Here is a 22,464-nt window from a genome sequence, read left to right as displayed (position 1 = left end):
TTCAGGATGAGAACAGAAATCGTGCTCTGGCGGCACAGCGGCAGCAGGAGGCCCCATTAGCTAAAGTGATGCTTCAGGTTAAGAACAGTTTCAGGTTAAGAACGGACCTCCAGAACGAATTACGTTTCTTAACCCGAGGTACCACTGTACTCTCCTCCCCCTCATCCTTTGAGGACATTGCACCGATGTGCTTCCACCGTTGTTAGTTGCATGAGGGAAGTCAGGCCTGCACTGGCTCCTTCATCATATCCTAGGCATGTATGAATGAGACCAGAGTGTCTAAAAAGGCATTTAAGTCTACCCTGGGCATTTAATAGTGCTTCACAGCTGTTGCTGCCTTAGGTTCACACAGCACTGTCTGGAATGTCCTACACTGACACAACATAGTGGTGAATGAGTACACAAATAATGAATGGTATGATGCTTTGATTAGGCAATGCTGAAGTTAGTCCATGAAAACCAATGTGTTTGGCTGTTTTATGTAATACCTATGGTGAGACCCTCTGGGGTAGATTTGGGGGCATGAGGGAGCTGCAAAAGAGGGGAGAAGAGGAAGGGGGAAGTCCTGTATGAGCAGAACTCCATGCCTCTCAAACACAGAACAAGTTGGGTTCAACCCTATGCTTACAGTTACAGAAGACATTTAGACAGGTGCACAAAGTCTTGTTGTGAGGACCTCCCATATCTCCCATTTTCTGCATGCATTTGGCAAATAATGAAATAAGAAGTAGCAACAAGTGCAGCCTTTTTAAGGATTACTAAAGAAATAGGGATTGCCATGAAATTAAAAAGGAAAAGGCAGCAGTAATCCAAGTATGATTTGAAAAAGCTTTCAAACACTTTGCTCAACAGAGCAGCACCTGTTGGAAATAAAACAAAACCTCAAAATGTTCAAACAATCCCTCTCTTTCGTCATTAATTCCTATAAAGGTGTCAGGTGTCTCAAAATTTAGAGTTCCTGCATCAATCTTTGTCAGGTTTCTGGAAAACCTTCGTGTCTTGAAAGAAAAAACACATGTTACTCCTCTCCAAAAGTGTTTGATATTGACTTTGTTTTTCTGAAGAGTAACAGAAAGAATGAGTTTCTAAGCATATTTAAAATGCAGGCAGATCTTTCTTTAAGGTGGGAATTTTCTTTTGTGAATTTCAGGCTGCATTCAGAGCAAAAGCATATATTTCAGTTATGATTGTGAATTAAAAGAAGTAACTTGAAGTATGATGAAATAAAAGGTTCTTCTTGTGAGATACTGCTGAAATAGTTATTGTGCATATGAACCAAGTTTCCAACTACCGTATTTTTTGCTCTATAAGACTCACTTTTTCCCTCCTAAAAAGTAAGGGGAAATGTTCTAAGCAAGAGGCACAGGAGGACCACTCTCAACTGTGTATTGGGAGGGGTGCCGTTAGGAGTTGAATTTATATCAGAGTGTCAATCAGTAATATGTCACACCGGTTTATACCCATGCCTGCTTTGAAAGGAAGTTAACACAGGATAATATGTTATATATCTACAAATTCAGGCATCACTTTCTGTAGGACTGTGAGAAGCAGCAGCCCTGAATCTTTCAGGAGAACAAGAATTACCAAGCCAACGTGCAGTAAGTACCAAAAGGAAGCAATCAGCTTTCAGTTATTCTAATAACACATGCTTTACACACTTTACAGAACTGTGTTCTGCCCCAACTCCTTCTGCTAATAATTTTTACCATGTCCATGATTCATCTTTGCTGCCAATTGCACTGTCCACGCTGCAATATCACCTGCCTTTTATGATCAACAGAACATATTGTGTGATACTGTAGAGCTCTTGTACTATGTCACCTTTTGTTTTGCATTCTCGCCATCTGTAAGTTCAGCCTAGTAACTTTCTTACAGCTGTGCAACTAGCTGCTTGGTCCCAATGATTTTGTTCCATCAAAGACTTTTCAAAATCCTTTTCGGGTGTTGAATGATTGTTCCATTTAGGCACATAGTGCCTTTAAGTTTCTGGTCCCAGACAAACTGTTTTACATTTTTCCACATCAGCTGCATTTGCCAGCTGCTGGGTCAGTTACCTGCCTATAGTATTTCCTTTACTTTCCCTTCCAACTCAGTACAATGAATGCTGAGAAGTCAGCTTCCTAGGAACAAAAAATAATAATATGTAGAAGCTATTCATTTGTTGCCGGTGATGAAAAAGGCATTCCCTCCATGTCTGTTGCAATATTTGGTCACTCAAAAAGGAAGAAAAAAAGATTTCCCATCCATTTCACACATGTATTTCAAACAGAGCATGTGGATGGAACACCATCTACAAGCGTAACTCACAATCAGATGAGCCTACAGCATAATTGCAAACAGTATCCTATCCATGGAACAAGCTTCCAAATAAAGATACATTGGATTGGGCTAAATGTGGCACATTCCAAAAGTGTTTTCTGTTCTTTATTAGACAATTCTTCATAAGCTGGACAGAAACTGTTTTGCCACTCAAGTGCAGTGCACACATTTATTCCTTATGTACAGACATAACCCCAAAAGATGAAAACCAACAAGGTGTCATCCTGCAACAATGACCCCCATAAGACTGTTCTGATGAAAGAAAGAACTATGTTGACATTTCCTTCCTGAATTTATTGCAAGTCAGACAAAATAAGAACTACATTATTTGTTAGAATAACTGTCGATTCAGAGAGTTTATCTAAGGGTTTCGCCTCTGCAACCATATTATGTTACACCATTCTTCTGGTGGGAATAAAGTATTCTCCATGCACAAGTTCAGCACAGCTAGAAACTTTAGGTCATACCAAATGCAGTTGAGTTAGCTCTTCCCTTACAGACCACTAAAGAGGACCAAGAATGCTTTACTGACAATACTATCTATGCAACAACAACAAAAAAGCCAGTCATATGTTCTCCATGTTGCTCCAAAAATAAACATCTATACATTGGGGAACCAAAAGCTTGTAAAACCTGTGATTTTTATTTTGTCTTGCTTTTATTATCTGAGAGTAAGAAGAGTCAGCATAGAGTAAGAAGAATGAGAGTCAACATAGAGTAAGAAGAATGGCAATGGGCAAGATACCGTGTGACACATGCATTTTAATTTTATATTGCCATAAATGTATTGTAGCGTGCCCTTATACAATCTTATACAATCTGTAATCACCACGTAAGTTATATTAAGGCACGCAAAGTACATGACCCTAGATTTATAAGACAATCTGCTAAAGATTTAAATAAATACAATTAAAGTAAGGGCTCCCTTCAAAACAGTCCCCCCCAAAAGAAAACTCATTTTTAACAACGTACATGTTTAATCTGTGTATTACGGTACTTTTTAAAAAACCAGGACTGTGTGTATTTTGTGAGCTTTGAACCAAATTCTGTGATGAAGTGTACAAAACACAAAATGTTGTTCAAATAAGATGGAAATTAAGTTGTGCAAGCATAAATAATAGATGTTAAAATATAGTTGCGTATTTCATCTTAGTTTTATGGCTCTCCTACACTGTTGGCTCCACAAACACAGCAAGCTACGAGCTTAAGAATTTTCCGTAAGTATAGGTGAACAAAAGCTGGAGCACCTGTTATTCTGTTAGTTTATAGCTCTAAAAAGTATTTTAGCAGAGGCTGTTAAAGCTCCAATTGATTTTTTTTATTTTATTTTTTAAAAGTTCACTTAACTTCACTATTTTTGCTACCACATAGAATATGTATAGGAGTTTTGGTATTACTTTTTTTTTTTTTTTTTGCAAAACAGAGTGATTTCCTACAAGTCCTGCAACTAGGGAAAATTGTTGATGCATCATATTAAATAGTGTTTCCTTAACCATTGTTCTGCATAATGTTAATTTAAAAAACATCGACTACTTAAAAGTTACAATGATTTTATTGCCACCTTAAAGATCTCAGGTGCTTTCTTAAAGTGGCAGCTGCTAAAAAGCTGAGGTTTCATTAATGGTTTCCAAAAAAAGAACCCTGCCATAAGTGTTAATGACAAGCTTAACTATACCATTAATTCAGCACCCGTCCATTCCCAGTTATTTTTCAAATGTGATGCAACTGAACCACATGACTCTAAAGTCAGACACATTATTTTTTGCCTATTTATGGTTGGCACCTATACAGCTATTTATACTGTGGTATGGTATCTTCTGCCTTAAAGGATTTCAGTCAACCATTTTAAGGTCACATAAACTGCACATATTTTTCTGGCAAAAATAGACACATCATAGAAATAGCAACAGATACGAGCATCATTATTTAACTTCTACAATTTTAATATCTTCTTTAGGCAGTGCATCACTCTTTCACGGTCCTCGGTCGCAAAGCATAAATACCGGGAGAGGCACTGGGCTTCTTGAAGTTGCCCAATACAAGAAGAACAGAAGATAAGTCCTGCTGCATCAGGCCAAAGGCCCATCTAGTCTAGAATTCTCATAATGGCTAGCAAAAAAATAATAATAAGAAAAGACTCTTGTTTGCTTTGCTTTGCTCAGCTGAGCTGCTTTTTCCTCATTTTTCTTGGGTTTATAGTGGCTGATCAGATGACTGCGAGAAACCTGCAGGAAGGATATGAGTGCAACAGCACTCTCCCCATTTGTTATTTCTAGCAATACAAATGCTAGAACGCCTCTGGATGCGAACAGGATCCGTTCCAGAGCCCCGTTCGCATCCTGAAGCGAATGCAACCCGCGTCTGCGGGTCAAGATTTGCCGCTTCCGCGCATGCGTATGACGTCATTTTGAGTGTCTGCGCATGTGCAAGCTGCGAAACCCGGAAGTAACACGTTCCATTACTTCCGGGTCGCCGCGGAGCGTAACCAGAAAACGTTCAACCTGAAGCGACTTCAACCCAAGGTATAGTTACACAGAGGCATATTGACTCAGATACCGGAGGTAGTCTTATTCTGCAGGAATCTGTCTATTCCACTTTTAAAGCTATCTAAGTCAGACCCTTCTGGTGTATTTCAACTGAAAGTGGGTCACTAATTTCTATGCAGGCATTTTCCCTAGCTTGGCCACTGAGATCTTTTTCTGCATGCAAAACATTCTTAAAAGTTATTACTGAGCTTGAGCTCTGGCACTCCTTTGCTTGGAAGTGGAGAACCATGCACATGAAAACATTATGCCCAAATTAATTAATCACACATTTGTCCTGTGGGTTGTTTTTTTTTTAATCAGTTATAGAGATGTAGAACCTGCTCATATAGATAACTAATTCTGATGAAGTGGTACACACACAAGAGATCATTTCCCACCAGTATGTGCTATGAGTATGCCAGTGAAGGATCGTAATTTCCCTAAGTATTTTGTTCAACCTCTTGACCCAATGTAGTTTTCTTTATTTTAGAAAGTCATTCATAAGAACAGAAGCAAACTATGCGAGCCCACACAGCTGGTTCATCAAGGACAAAATTTCCATAAAGAATAAAGCAACTGAGCTCTCCCTACAATTCACTCAGATTTCTGAGGAACATTTGTTTCAATACCCTACAGCAACATAGCTGCTTTCAAGAGATGCTCATTTCATTGTTCTGACAAATATGGCAAGAGGTTTGTTTTTCAGACAAGATCCTTTAGTGATTTTTCAGACATCAAAGCTAGTGTTAAGTATATGTAGTGCACTCCACTTACACACGAGCCATTAGCCACAGAAGGTAACAACTGAAGATCGCTGCTTCTGTTGTCCATCATAACACACAAAACAAGTTTTCTAGCACCCAGTATGAAGAGAGTTCAGCTTCCCAACAAACAGCAGGAGATCTTTTAACTTTCATATCAGGCAATGTTTTTCTATAGTAAAAACTTAAAGTGGTCTAAAAGAATGAGAATTGTATTTAATAATGATGCAACATGCTTTATTAACTCTCACTGATAACTGACGCTTAACTAATAAATCAAACACCACCCTTTTTTTCTTTATAAAGAGGGCTGGCAGTAACATTTTTAAAAAGATACAAATGTTAATCAAAATGAAGCAATACAACAAAGGAACCCTTGGCCCTCCAGATCTTGGACTACAACTTACAGCATTCCTGATCATCAGCCATGCTAGCTGGGGCTGCTGGGAGTTAGAGTTCCGCAACATCTAGAGGACTTCACAAACTCCAGAACAACGAATCTAAGTGTTAAAACTCAAAGCACTCTTCAAAAGCAATTTAATGAATGCTTCCATTATAGGCCTCTGGGCTTAACAAGTTTTCCTTTAACCGTTTTGCAGTGCACTACATACATTGCATTACCATCTTTTAAGAAAGATGGGATTATGTATAAAGAATCCCTGGCCCAGCTAAAGATTAAGTAGTCATGTCACACTATTTCTATTCTGCCACAATAAGAACAGTTTCAAAGCTGCTCTAAATCCATGCTCAGATTTTAAATACAGCATACTTTCTAAATCCATCTGCAAAACAAAGGTTACAGGGAATAAGCTAGCTTCTAGATGTTTTAAAAAGTATGTGATATTTTTAAATCTCAATATATCCACAAATGGGTGTACTAAATTCCCAGCACCAACTGTCATTTGCCAGTCAAGCCTGAACTAAGAAAACTGACAAATAATTTACAAAGTAAGAAAATTCATTTGATTTCTAAGAGCTCATTCAATGCATTTTTCTTTGAGTCTCACATCAGACAGGATTTGAATCTTTTCAGATCCTGTGGTTTACATGGTGTTTGAATATCACCCTGAAATGTAATATGATAAAGGGCAGAATAAAAAAGTTTAAATAAAGTAAATGTGACAATAAAGTCACACATACCCAATCTGCTCCAGTGGGTCCCCCAAACATCTACAGAAGTTTTGTGGGGTGTAGAGGGTGCTGCAGGAGAGAGAAGAGGAAGGGGAAATTGTTCTTGTGCTAGTGGAAGTCTATTGCACAAGTATGGAATTGTTTAAAAAGAGCAGAGTGTTACAGCTGTGCAGAATTGTCCAAACTGTCTGCAGCGCAACGATTTGAATCCAGGACTCCTAACACACCATAAACAACTAGATCACCTTGGTATCTGAAGAAGTGTGCATGCACACGAAAGCTCATACCAAGAACTAACTTAGTTGGTCTTTAAGGTGCTACTGGAAGAAATTTTTTTTTGTTGTTTTGACTATGGCAGACCAACACGGCTACCTATCTGTAACTAGATCACCTTAGTTTTCATAGCTAACTTTTTACTCCTAACCCATTAATAATAATAAGTAATAATTTTATTCTTTATACCACACCCATCTAGCTGGGTTGCCCCAGCCACTCTGGGTATAAAAACATAATAAAACATCAAACATTAAAAACTTCCTGATACAGGGCTGCCTTCAGATGTCTTTTAAAAGTTGTATAGTTATTTATCTCCTTGACCTCTGATGGGAGGGCGTTTCACAGGGAGGGCGACACCGCCGAGAAGGCCCTCTGCCTGGTTCCCTGTAATTTCACTTCTTAACTAAACCAGGACACCTCCCTGTGCTATCTCCTGGGGGGTGCATTTTACCCTGACTGAAGTACTAGGTCCTTATAAAAAGAGACAATTCATAAAGATGCCAAGCACATGGTAGGAATGAACTTCTTATACCCCACAGCATTGGATGTCTCTGATCCTATTTCCAGGATCAAAGGTAAGCTATGGTGGTTCCAGATAGCTAGTTTTCCTCTCGTATATAGTTGCTTGCCATGATTATCTAATCTGTATGCTGCCTGGCAGGAATAAAGCAAATGTTGACACAAAATCCAGGAAAGCAAATACTATCCTAATTTTTCATGATTTCAAACTTAGCTCTTTATGTTTTCCCCAGTCAAATGTTTTTTAAAAAACAGTTTAAAAACCTCATGGAGAGAGAATTTTCATGTATTTTTAAAACTGGAATCCCAATATTTATGTAACTTTAATGGCACTTGTCACAAGAGGACAGTTCTATTTCAAAGCAAAAAACAATTACACTAATTTACGACCAATTTTACAACAAAGTATTTACAAACCAATGAAGTTTGTGATGACCTCTGACCAAAACTTTATAGGAAATTTTAAGAGGATTTTGGTAAGACTTCAGGTGGCAATTCAAGAAAAAGTAAAGTAACTCACAAGAAAGGTTTACTAAGGCTCCAGCCCAATACTCATTCATATCTGGGAGTAAGTCCCATATAACTAAATGGTATTACTTTTGAGCCTGCAGCACATCCTGTACATTTTTAAGATTTAAGATTTTAAGCAACTCTGGATTTAAACCTAAGAATTTAGCAATCTCTCTTTTAGAAACCTACCGAAGGACATGTAGGTTAAATACATGGTACTGTGGTAATACGTGGGTATAATTTTAGCACAGGCAATAATGAAACAGCAATACAAAATTGGGACTATATTGTTAAATTGTTGTTAAATTGTTACTAGAGAGTTAAGCATGATGACAATTTAACAAGAAAATATGAGGACACTTTTATAAATATTGTAAATAATAACCAACCAAAAATGTTACAAAAACGCAACATAAAATCCTAGTTTCACTGATGTTAAAAGATTTCCAGTTGCAGAAGAAGTTGATAACCCTGCAGATGCTGCAATTACATGGAACCCAGACCAGTAGCACAGCCAACACAATTGTGTTGTTTTTAGTATATAATTACTTTGAAACCCTGATCAGACAGTATTTAGGCAGCTCTTAAACAAGCAAGGTCACAAAATTATTTAATTGAATTGTTCAATTGTTCTCTTGTCTGTGTGGACAACTTGTAGTACATCTGCGGTTAAGACTTGTGCCAGAAAGGTAAACTGTGGTTTTCCTGTATTTTACTACCACCCCAAAACTTTGCTACTACTTTTTCTACTAAATACCTGCACCAGGTAAGTTGCTGCTTCAAGTTTTCCAATTTTAAAGCTATGTATCTCCAAGTCAGGCATGTCAAGGGGGGAGGGGGTGCTGCTGTTGTCAAATACTTTAAAAAGAAAGAAAGAAAGAAACCCTGTACATGTTTAAGTAGATGTGTCAGTACTGTAATTCTATTATACAAGCAAAGAAAATGTAAGACAGCCTCTCATTCATACAGGACAAATAGCTGTGCCAAAAGCACAAATTACACCTAATTACAGGGTATAACTCTGTCATCTCTCTTTTTATAACCTAGCCGTTTACACACTTTGATTTTTGACTTCCATTTGGGTTTATTAACATCAAAGCTTTGTCATCACTTATCTGTTTCCACAGAATTTTTACTTGAGGCAATAAAGAATAAAAACTTCTTTGCATTCCGGCTTTTCGGATGCAAGAATAGTTTAGTCTGCATTGTTCTTATGATGTTTTATACAAAGGTTTTAATAACCATGTTGTTAAATTTATTGCCCTTGGCAGAGAAGTCTTAAAATACACTATAATTTAACCTACTGTTGTATTAAATACATTAGTACAGTACTCTGAAATTATATTCTTATTGTTAATACTATTTTCATAAACATGACTATGTGTGTAATTAATGAAGATTTGAATGGAAGTATAATGGACAGTTTAATTTTAGAAGATTTATAGGCTTTTGTCAATACTAAATGCCAAGACATTGCTCATGTTCTTCTGCCAGATGTGGGAGCAATAATGTGGAATTGTATTTAAGGATGGATGGTGGCTCAAATGGATCAAACTTCTACTCAGCAGGCACTTTCCCAGTCCTGGGTCAGTTCCCTGCCTGTGACTTTAAAAAAGTCAACAGCATTTAGTGAACAGTGCTCTTCTGTGGGTAGATCTCAGCTACCTTAAGAGGAGCATTTTAAAATTATTATTTTTGAAAATTGAACAAGGGAAAGGCAGGGCGAATTAAAAATAGAATTAAATGGAATTAAATAAAATTAAGCAAATGGAAAATATATCAGTAATGCTACCAGGAATGGAAAACCATAGTCGGTAATAGAAAACCATAATAACCATATAACGCATATCTTAAGTTAAACATTTAAGTCAATACAATATAAGCCCTCCAAGTGTCCAGCTATGTATCCACAAAAAACTAATGTCTATATAAAATATGTCCAATGCAGCCAGGATCCTGAGGTCCTCAGACCATTGTGTAGTAGAGGAGTTTTAGCTTTACAAGAAGGCTTATTCAAAACAGTACACATTATACCACACTCGGGATGGATGGAATGGTCTAAATTCCCAGTTGCTCAAAGGAGGAACAAAACAGCATAATGCCAGAATATGTTCAGGTTTCTACTACTTTGAAATTTTACTGCGCTTATTACTAATACACAATGCCATCATAAACCTAAAGCTTGAGCTAAAAATAGCCCTTGCAGCTGGTATGCCAATACCTTTATTGCTGCACAGCAGGATACCTGGTCTACCTTCCCAACTTTACAGGAGATTTCTAGTAAATAGCTGTCAACAAGCCTGTGCATGACTGAAGTCAAATTACTAATAGTATGGGAATAAGTGTTTGAACTCTGTGCCAACAAAATATCATGTATCTAATCTAAGGAGGAATTACAGGCCCCAAGACTGCTATTATTTTATTAGCCATACCACCTTCATTTTGATCTGTTCCAGTAATTTTGTTTTGTTTGAACCTACTTGTCAGTGGTATCTTTCGTTGCCATTTAAAATGCACTACATTTTATCCTCTAGAGAAGTTGTGACTCTGTTCTGACATTTCTGGGTTTTAGAAAGGTCTGATTTGTTTCCAGCATATATAAAGACTTATTGTCATCAATTACATGAAACAGATTACCAGCTCTCCATTATAGCCAACTAAACATTCTCAAAGTGGTAGATATAATTTAATGACTACTGACTCCAAAGCATATGTTTATTTTAAAGTGCTGACATTTTAAATGTGTTGTGGGAGGAGGGATTATTGGTCTGTTGTTGTTCTTAATTTTATTATGTATTTTGTGGTTTTTATTTTGTAATTTTATGTGAACTGTCCTGAGATCTATGGATAAAGGGCAGTATTCCAAAACACAACTTAGAAAAACAACTGTGATGGGCTAAATCTAGTAAATGATGATTTACTAGATTTGTTTGTGGCTTTTTACAAAGGCAATCTCAAAGTGACTTAGCATGATAAAATGCAACAGATAAAGCTACACCAGTTGAAAAATACAGTGGTACCTCGGGTTACATACGCTTCAGGTTACATACGCTTCAGATTACAGACTCCACTAACTAACCCAGAAATAGTTCTTCAGGTTAAGAACTTTGCTTCAGGATGAGAACAGAAATTGTGCGGCGGCAGCAGGAGGCCCCATTAGCTAAAGTGGTGCTTCAGGTTAAGAACAGTTTCAGGTTAAAAACGGACCCCCAGAATGAATTAAGTACTTAACCCGAGGTACCACTGTACAACAGCTAACAGTTCAGCTGAATACTGTGTCATTTCCAGGCAGCATTAATGTCTTTTACGGCATGTAGCTATACCTGCAAATTACTGTGTCTGTAAATGGTGGGGCTGGGGAACCTTACACCTTAAGGCCAGATGCATCCCTCCAGACCTCTCTTATCTGGCCCTCAGGATGCTCTCCAGGCCATTCTCTCTCCCCAGTTTTCCCCCTTCAGTGGCTTCGCTGTGTACCTTCCTCAAGTGCTGCTGCCTGCATGGAACATGTCCATGAATTGAGATAACGGTCTCTTGCTTGCCTACGTGGAGATATGTGAGTGCATGCAGAAATCTCCAATTTCTGCATGGCTGAAAGGTAATCTTCTCTAACAATGTAAGAACCACATCCATTGGTCTGTGTTCTTCTACCCCATGTCTTCTCTGTTTTTGCCTGTGCTCATGCCCACCAGCAGCACGCATCCCCCAAAAGCTGACCATGAGTTAAAGTGGCCCTTGAGCTGAAAAGGTTTCCCCACTCCTGCTGTATAGGCTATCCAACTCTTAGAAACTTCAGCACACTCTCGTGTCTTTGACTGATGGATGGAGGGGGGAAAAGAAAGAAAGAATCAGAACGCCTGCTTGAGTGGTGACCTAAGCACTAAAAATCAACTTGAGATGTGCCACAGTCTTCTGTAAGCGTATTTACTGGAAGGCATTTGGAATGGTCTGGAACACACTGCCACATGGCTAAATAAAGTGAATCACAAGGAAGTACTGATGTACCTCCCTTTACATTTGCAGCACTCTTTTAGAGCAGTTGTACTTAGGACAAACACCACCACATGAACCACATAATGAGACTGGAAAACTGAAAATTAACACCAAGGCTAATAATGCACAGAAGCTTGCATTTCCTCCCCCCCAAAAAATTTACCCAAGAAAAGTCAAGCCAATTTCATCTTATATTCTCACTGCAATTACTTCTACTGTCTACTCATAAGAAAATAGTACCTGATAGCTAACCAGCGCAAAGTGAGGTAATGGTAAATGACCCCTGGACAGTTTAGTCCTGTCAAAGGCAACTATTGGGGTGTGGCATTCATCTTGCTTCAGGCCAAGGGAGCCAGCATTTGTCCACAGATAGTTTTCTGGGTCATATGGCCAGCATGACTAAACCGCTTCTGGCACAATGAAGTGCCGTGACGGAAGCCAGGGCACATAGAAATGCCGTTTATCTTCCCGCCGCAGCGGTACCTATTTATCTACTTGCACTGGTATGCTTTCAAACTGCTAGGTTGGCAGAAGCTGGAACAGAGCAACGGGAGCTCACCCCGTTGCGTGGATTTGAACTGCCGACCTTCTAATCAGCAAGCCTAAGAGGCTCATTGGTTCATACCACAGAGCCACCTGCGTCTCCTTAGCACAAAGTACCCAAGTGGGACCCTTAGTAACATGCTTCAGCCCCCTGACTCTCCTCTTGTCAGTTATTAAACACAACAGCCCTGTGGCTGCTTCTTAGAGCCCAAACTCACATTCAGAATCCTTTCCATGCCAAAGATAAGCTGAGCCTGAAAAGATTTTTGCAGGTTGGAAGGAACTGAGCTCTATAAATGTGCCCTTGGTGTGCGCATGTCCTTAAACCCAAAAGCTTTCCCCAGCACATGTTATTTCTGAATTAAGTCTTCAAGAGGCAATCTAACTCCTTACTGCTATGAAAACTTTTCTTTGACTTCTCTCCTTGGGCTTATGTATGCCCGAATACCATGCTTTATCACCAAAGTAGGCACATCACAGGGCTAATTCCAACTGAACTGACATACAACAGAAAGATTAACCATACAAGTATAGAGGAGGAATAATCATATATACACCAGTTAGGGACATTCTGTATCCATTAACTTTAAATATTTAAGCATTCAATATTTAGGGTGATTCTGCATCCCTCTGGAACCCTGTAGGCTACAGTCCACAATGTTCAATAGGTCCCCCGGCCCTCCAGGGAGGCCTTTTGTGCGGAGTACAGGGGGAAGGAGAGGAAAGGAAACGAAGCAGAAATTGTACAGTATTGCCTCTGTTCATGCGCCATTGGCTACAACACAATATAACTAATTGTATAATGCACACAATCTTATTTTAAGTGTTGTTTATGTGAATATATGGACCCTGGAACACCTGCCAATTAATTAGTGTCTATGAGAATTAATTAGCCACAGGAAAATTGATGCCTGGCAATGCAGTTAAAACTTGCTGTTTATACCATATTTTATAATTTAGACAAAATGCTTCCCCGCCCCCAATTACCTAGATTCCTGCTAATTGATCTGTCAACACTTATGGAAACTAAAGGTATTGCATTTGTTGACAGGAAGGAAAGAACAGGAGTTGTCCTACAAACAACAGCCATCAACACCATCCTCCTTTGGTCATACAGCATATTTTAAAGACACTGTTGCATAAATGCAAATGATGCTTAGGATTTCCATAATTAATCTCACATAGCAAAAGTAATGAATATCCGTAACAAAGCAGATTAGAGAAAAGCAAGCATATAAGAGGGTACTGGATACTTTCCAGAACCCTAACTGAAATATTAACACAAAGCATGGATCCACTATATTTTCAGAGTCAAAGTTTCAAGATATTTATATCCTGCTTTCAAAAAGTTGTAAGTGATACTATGTTGTGAAACAAGTGCACACCCCTAAGTAAAATCCATTTCTAAATTTAAACATAACATTATGGCCTTACAGATTCCATACTTGCTATATTATTGACTGTTTTGGTCACTCAACATGACAATGTCTGTATGTCACTAATGCAAAGCATGATACTTGGGATATATTTAATACCCAAGTTATTTAAACTTCTTCAGGGATACATGATACTTAAAGAGCTTCTTTAACATGTTTTAATACAGAATAAAAGCAGCATGGGGAGTTCCTAGCTTGATTATAACATATAATAAAAAGACTTTCCAGGAAAGATTTGTAAAATCTTGTTAGGGGTTTGGGGGTTTAAAAGACAGTGAACTAAGACAAGACATGCTGACCTCAGGGTTGTGATATCATTTGAGAAAAATATTACACACAAAAATACATAATATAGGACATAATAGTAATGACTACATTGCTTTCCTGTTGTGCATAATACGAAAAGGGAAAAAATATCCACTGCAAGATGCTTAAGGCTACAATCCGATACATATTAACTGGGGAGTATGTCCCACTAAACTCAATGGGGCTTAGTTCTAAGTACACATGCTTAGCAATGTATAATACGAAAACTATAGAACTGTAATTAGGTATATTTTATACCCACTTATCACCATCATACAATTTGCACACATATTTAGAATCTGTGGTTCATTTTAAGCAGAAGCTTGTACAAATTCAAGTTGTTTTTATATTCTGGGACAGAGATTAAAATAGGAACTCTAGACTTTTCCCACATAAGATCATACAACTGAGCCAGCTGGTAGAAGCTCCTGGCAGAGCATCAAGCACTTATGTATACTTCTTGCAAACAGGTTCTCCAATTCTTGATATTGTGAAACTTGATAATGCTCTAAGCCATAATATATGCAGGAAAGAAATCAATTTGAACAATGAATAGTGTTGTAATTACATAATTTGAAGACTTGTTGATTAAATTAAATGTTCTAACAGCAATCCTTCTGTAGGTGACTTTATTACCAGAGATTGTTGCAGGCTATAACTTCATGAAATGATGTTGTTTACTCATCAGTTTTTCAGTGAATAATTCGATTTTTCATCTATGAATGATCTTGTGGCAAAATTATTATGTCAGGCACTGTATCTTGCTTTGTTAAATGAGCTTGTTAATTTCACAATTTTAATTGTGTTTAATTGTTTGTAAACTGATGGTGTTATAGTGGTCTAATAAATAATAATACAGATAGTTGGTTGGCATCTGTCTTTTTCAGGAGACAATGGAGGAGTGAGCATTTGGGGGTGAAGTCAAACTATTGGAAGGTTATAGTGCCTGCTGTGACTGTAAGGACCGATACAGGAGAGACATGTTTTGTTGCAGCTGGGGTAGATGAAGGTGTCCAGTTGTGCTGCTGGCATTTCTTCTCTCTGTGCTCCTCCCAGTGATCATTCCTCCTCTGGTCAATGCTATGGATACACAACCTGATTGTCTGTCTGCAGGCACTGTGGTTGTCTGCAAGGGATTCCCACACGGTGGGATTGATGTTGCCAGTCTTCATGTCACATTTGCAGACATCTTTCTAACACAGAGTTGGTCTGCCAACAGGCCTGGAGCCAGCTCCCCATAATGTAGGTAACAAGAGAATGTTCTGCCTCTAACATCCTCCCGTAGTTCCCGTAACAAAGATACATATAGCAAAAACAACAAAACAATTTCCTGCTATAATATGTACACCATCTGTCTTTATCTTCTTGTATTTCATCTTTCAAGGGAGCCTTCCCAAACCTGATGTTTTGGACTACAATTCCCATCAGCCATTGACCTGAATACATGGACTGAGGAATAAAGATGGGAATTAGAAGGAAAGTTGATCAGTTCTAGAACTGAAGGTAACTTGGCCACCAACTCCTACTCAGCCCCCACTGAGAATGGCTCTGTTCCAAGCCTGCAAGCACAACTCAATGTATAGGATACTATTTGTTATGCACACCACCCCCTAGATAGGACTTAATAAAGGTATAGTCTACCCATTACAATACCTCACTAACAGTACAGTTAAATTATTGGTAATTTCTATAATACTTTCAATGCATAAAGTGCTCTATGACTTTTAAAGCATTTGTCTGAAGTGCAAGCCCATCTAGACAATCGCTTTGCTTTAAAAAATAAAAAAAAATGAAGCAATTTTGAAGACTCCAAAGCTAAGCTTTTTGCATGCAGAGAATAAATCTAGAGAAAGGACCAAAGACTAGTTTGATTTAGAAGCTGAAGTTAATACACAGAATTTAGAAGGGCCATTAAATGCAAAAACAAATCACTGTACCAAAGAACTGGCTGAGCTCAAGGCTTAAGATCACAAAAGTAAACCCATGAAGACAAGACATTCCAAGCCCAACTTGGTTAATGAGAGGAGCATGCTGTGTAGTGGCATGTTAATGCAGAGGATTGCAAGCTGTCTGAAAATAAACATTAAGTCAAAGCCAACAACAGATGTTTGACAGAAGTGACCCATCTCAAAATCTTCTGCAGTACATTACTGTGACTCCGATATTGGAAATACAGTGCTAAAGATAAACAAGTATGAAGTATCACTATGTCTGGCATCCAACAACACTGGAAAATGACTGTGCTAATTGCTACGCAGAGTCCACACAGAAGAAAAAGCTTTTTATTTTGAGCACTGCAGAAATCTGATGTACTACCTTCATCCTAAATTCTAAAACAGGAAAGATCCAGAGCACGGGAAAGAAATGGAGGGCGACTGAAATTATTCACAATTTGAATAACTGAAAGTTATTGTATTTTAAATTAAATGTGGAGAATTACAAGAGTCACTACATTTTAACAAAAGTTTAGTTTCAGAGGTGGACAACACAAAAGTCTAAGCAACATGACATATATATGGATTAGTACATTTCAAGTGTTCAGAATGGTTCGTGCACAATAACACAGTAATCCTTACTAGAGACCTAAGGCCGCAAAGTTTCCTCATATTGTAAATTTGTGAGTGGGTGGGAAATAGCAGCTCTCTTAAGGCCTGCTAGGCAATTTGTAGTTAAAAGTCTGAACCAGGGACTTCCCTTCATTCTACCCTCAGTCGTTATGCTACACCAGTTCTATTATTATTGGGTGTCTAGAAATAGACACAATGCTTCCTATTTGGATCTGGAGACTCTCTGTACTCACCAGGAGACATAAGGTTTATCCTATTTCACTTCCCCTAAGAAACAAAGCATTGATATTTGGAATGAAAGTAACCCCAGACAGCAACCACGTAATTCCCATGGCCTTTTAAGGACAGAGATGGACATAAAGGGTGTTTTGTAAGTAACTTCTTTTTGAAATCATGAATGTCCTTATTTGTTTTTAAAACATATGGCTTCCTACATGATGCAATTCAGACAGCATAGCTGAGCATTTTACTTATGAAATATTTTTTTTTTCTGAATGAGTAAATATATATTTATCTTACAGGAACCAATTCAGTACATTTTTATGTAAACAAAGTTAAGCATCAGGTGAGAGCTACACAGATAACACAAGCTCCTAACTTTTTACACACTGACATTCTGGCATAGCGCAAATGGGAAAAAATATTGTCCATCAGAATACACCGTATAAGACTAGGTTATTTTCCTAAAAAATAATGTCAAAAATTAGGGGGCGCCTTATACACTGATATATCTCCCCCCTTTCCTTAAATCTGAGTCTCCAAAGATAGGGGACATCTTATAGATGGAAAAATACGGTATGTTATACTAGAGAAGCACAAGCTAAAGTTATGCCAGTATAAACTAAAGGGAATGAACTATTTGATACTTTGATGTATGTTTGGTAACTAAACTTTAACTTCATACAGCTGAACAATGAATGCCCTAGTGATAAAATCTTATACATGACTGCTCAAAAGTAACTTCCATCAGCCCAATGGAACTTAAAATGCATATAGCAGCTAAGCTATAATGACTGCATTATGGCAAATTAAACATCACAAGTTGATGTAAACCAGTTACAATTAATTGATTGTAAGACTGAAAACAGATGTTTATTCATCCACAGGTACTGCCAGTGACTAATACCTTTGTTATCCTATAATTTATGCTATTAAGCAGAAGCAAGTACATTTCTTCCTGTCAGGTTTACTTACAACAATAGCATTGTAAGTACTGACTTACTCACTTAAAGTGAAATGTAATTGTGCTCCTCATATATTGTTGCCAATTAACTTCCATATATCTTCCTTCACATCTTTTGTCAAGCCATTTTATTATTATTTTATGTGAACAATTAGTATACCACTTAACTACAATTGTCTCTAAGTGGTGTACAAGAAATATAAAATCAGACTTCAGTTTTAAAGCCCGCTGGAATAAAAAAGTATTCAGTGGGCTCAAGATATACAGCCTGTATGACTAGAACTGGAAGGGAGTTCCACAAAATTGGGCCCACAATACTGGACACAGAAATCCTGGTCGATATATAAGACGCAAGTAACAAGGACTTTCACAAAGACCTCAGTGATCTGGCAGGGATAAAAGGAATTAAAAATCATTGAGGGCCTAATTTGTCAGAGGCATTATATATTTATAAAAGATCCTTGAACCTGGCCCTACGCAAGCTTTTGAACACCCAAGTTATGTGCTGCCAATAATATGTCCCAATCAGCGGTCTAACTGCAGTATTTTGTACCAACTGGAGCATCTGAAATAGGTCCAAGGGTAGCCACACATAGAGCACCTTGCAATAATCAAGGCTTGAGATTACAAATGAATGAATCACAATGGTAAAACAATCTCTGTCCAAGAATGGCCACAGTACCATAGCTGGTAAATGCACTCCTAGTCACTGAACCTACCTAAGCTTCCTGTGACAATGATGGATCCAGGAGCTCCGAACCTGTTCTTTCATAGGGAGAGCAACCCCATCCATTAACAGGCAACTGGTTGATCTCCCAGACACAGAAACCACCAACTCGGAGTGCCTCCATCTTCCCAGGGCTCTAGCTCTGTTTAATTGCCCTTTACTTTCAGAGGACACCAACTTCTGATTCAAACCTACCCACACTTTCTAAAGTATTTTTCCTAACACTGCACAACAGTGCTGCTTCTTATTCAAACTCCAAGAATCAGTACAGTACTGGAAAGCCAGCAAGCATTGCATTTATTTTCTAGATAAGCCATTCTCCCCCTCTCCCCACATCCATATATAACCACTTCCTTGAGTTTTCCTCTTTTTTTTTTACTCCGTCTTTAGGTATCGGCGCTGCAACTCAAAACTATAAAATGGCCTCGGTGGGGTTGTTTTGTTTGTCTGTTTGTTTTGCATTAATGTCTAATGTTTTACAATTTTTCATGTGCTGTAAGCCGCCCAGCCAGATGGGCAGGGCATAATTATTATCATGATTATGATTATGATTATTTATACCATCATATCCATGTATCACATTGTCTCCCCCATGACAAAAGTGCCAGCAGACTCCCATAGACCTTTGAAGCACAAAAAACCCCAGCAGCAATAAATTAGTCGACAGCACTTGGGCAAACAATTCTATTTTATGCATCTGTATTCAGCCTTGCAGAATTGATTTTTAAAAAACCCTTTTCACTGTTGTGTTACTGTGCTTATTCTGCGTCTATTAATTATTATTATTATTATTATTATTATTATTATTATTATTATTAAGCTCTAGCTGATCCCCACTGCTTGAAACCGTCCCTTTTACAGTTGCTGGTTGCTGAAGAATTGATGCTTTTGAATTATGGTGCTGGAGGAGACTCTTGAGAGTCCATGGACTGCAAGAAGATCAAACCTCTCCATTTTTAAGGAAATCAGCCCTGAGTGCTCACTGGAAGGACAGATCCTGAAGCTGAGGCTCCAATACTTTGGCCACCTCATGAGAAGAGAAGACTCCCTGGAAAAGACCCTGATGTTGGGAAAGATTGAGGGTACATGGAGAAGGGGACGACAGAGGATGAGATGGTTGGATGGTGTTCTCGAAGCTACCAACTTGAGTCTGACCAAACTGCGGGAGGCAGTGGAAGACAGGAGTGCCTGGTGTGCTCTGGTCCATGGGGTCACGAAGAGTCGGACACGACTAAACAACAACAACAAAATCCCTGCGCCTAAAGATGACAGTTCATGAGACTCTTGGGTTTCCCAGAGCTTAAGCCCCAACGAGGCGTGCCAAGTATTGGAGGTGGGCCCCTTTTGTTCTTGCTGCGACAGGACTGACGCGGCCCCCCATCTGAAATGCCACGCCGCCCGGGCACACGCTGCCGTGAGAGGCGGGTTATGAATATTTTCCATTCGATGGAAGGCAGGGAGCCGCGCAAGCCGCCCGGAAACCAACCAAGGAACAGGGCTGGGCAAACGCGCTGGCTTCGGCCCCCGAGATCCTTTCCACGCCGAGGAAAGGGAGGAAGGCCGGCAGCGGCTCCTCGTCTCCTACCTGAGCCAGGACTGTCAGGAAGCCGCCGCTCCCGCCCTGCCCGCTCCATCCTCCGCCAAAGCCCACGAGGGCGCCGCCTCCGACCAGAGCGGCAGTGGCAAGCCAGGGGCCCGCCCGGGGCCTGTGGGCCCGCAGGCTGGCCAGCACCGGCGCCCCGCCGCGCCTCACGTATCCCCGGGAGACAACCGCCCAAACGGTTCTCCAGGCCGCCGCCATTTTCCCGGAAGTAGGAAGAGCGCCGCGAGCGCCTATCAGGAGCTATAGACTTTGCAAGAGGTAGATTCGTACGCTTCTGCTGCTGCTTCCGGGATGATGATGATGATTTCCCCCGCCCCGCCGCTCCTTCACACGTATAATTTTTATTATTGTTATTATTGTTATTATTTTTAATTTATTTATTTATACCCCGCCCATCTGGCTGAGTTTCCCCAGCCACTCTGGGCGGCTTCCAATCCAGTGTTAAAAACAATACAGCATTAAATATTAAAAACTTCTCTAAACAGGGCTGCCTTCAGATGTCTTGCTGGGGGAAATTGCAGCAGCTGCTATCCTTTTCGCATGATGTGTGTGTGTGTGTTTAAGCAGAACTTAAAACATTTGATAGCGTCTTTATGCAAACCAATGGAGCCCAAGGCTTCTTCTGCAAGCGACTTAAGTGGTAGCTTTGGGCTGGAAGCAGGTCTGAAAGGGCACTCTCGTCAAAATGACATTTGCTGCCGTCTTTGGGGAGATTGGGGACTGCAAACCCGCAGCTTTAACAGCAATAGATTAATAATGGACTGTTGCCATAAACTTCCCTCCCAAATCTGCAACTTTCACTATGGGTGGAGATTGTGGAATTGGAACCGGCAATGCAATTCTTATTTTCTAAAATCTAAACTCATTCCCTCGCCCTCACACACACAAAATAAGACCTGAAGCACAAAGAGTAAGAACGCCCGTCCCCGCTTTTGTTCTTTTTGGTTGGGCACCTCGGCCTCAAACGACGCCGCTCTTTGAGCGTATCTTCTCCGTTGTGTCCTAGGGGAGGCAGAAAAAGAAACCCACGAAAAGGAACTTGGAAGTTCTGACTCATGATTAAACTGCCATTGCGAACTGTTGCTATGTCTACAAGCAATTCCAGCTGTTAAGATCACGAAGGCTCGCCCTCTCTCTCTCTCTCTGCGCACGCGCGATTTCCACAGGCGTTTCCATCGGGAAAAGAGATCGTGTGAAGCCTGCGCGTGGGTGGTGGGAGAGGTGGTGGTGCTGAAGTCGCGGGGTTGCTCTGTCCTCCGCTCCGCTCCTCCGCTCCTCTTTTCTTTCCATTCAGTTTTGGTGTTGGGAGAACCAGAGACAGACTGGCCTAAATCAGGGGTGCCACATGTTATTTCAAAGTACCTTAAAGTTTGAGCCGGGTTAATAAGATCCCCCCCTGCCATTCCCATACTGTGTTTTCGCCTCAGATCTGATGTTGGCTATTGTATCTATGTGTGTATGTATGTTGGATGTAGGTACAATAGCCAACATGATCAGATCTGAAGCGAGAACACAGTATGGGAATGGCAGGGGGATCTTATGATTATTACTAGTATCTATATTATTATTATTATTATTATTACTACTACTACTACTGTATATTTGTATACTGTACTGCCCTTCATCTGGACCAGCCTCCATTGTAGGCATGAATCCACAGCCTTAGCCCTGCCAGGTTTGGGGGTGGCAGGTGCTCTCCCACCCTAATTCAGTATTTTCCTGAAAACTCCAGGAACCCCAACTTCTTGTAGGGACTCACACCTATCACTCCTTCCTTTCCATTTGCTTTGGTGCCCAGCATGTCTACACACCCCACTTTACTAATAGAGGGAGTGATGCTCCTGTGAATTAATGCTTTCGTCAGCCTTAAATTGCATCTCCCAGTTTCATAACATTATAATTACATCAAATTATATTACTCACATTGCACTTTAAGATTTCAGAGTCCCTAATAAATACTTCTGCTTTTTAAGAGATAAAATTAGCTTTGCTAATCTTGACATGTTTTATTTGCACCCTTGAGGGCAATTTCTCTCTTTCTCGCTTTATGTGTGGCATATTGTGG

General features: G+C 39.5%; 1 protein-coding gene across 1 annotated transcript in view; it reads right to left on the bottom strand.

The window, feature by feature from the left end:
• Positions 1–20,629, bottom strand: part of MICU2 (mitochondrial calcium uptake 2) — a 64,469-nt gene extending 43,840 nt beyond the window's left edge. Inside the window, exon 1 of the mRNA XM_083609216.1 lies at positions 20,382–20,629. Within this exon, the coding sequence (XP_083465342.1) occupies positions 20,382–20,597 (216 nt within the window). The 5' untranslated portion in view covers positions 20,598–20,629. The remainder of the gene's footprint in view (positions 1–20,381) is intronic.
• Positions 20,630–22,464: the final 1,835 nt, after the last annotated feature.

Source organism: Podarcis filfolensis (genome assembly GCF_964270895.1).
Source record: "Podarcis filfolensis genome assembly, chromosome: 4".
Taxonomy (NCBI): domain Eukaryota; kingdom Metazoa; phylum Chordata; class Lepidosauria; order Squamata; family Lacertidae; genus Podarcis; species Podarcis filfolensis.
Note: the sequence above shows the minus strand (reverse complement) of the source record. Positions and strands in the feature narration are given on the sequence as shown.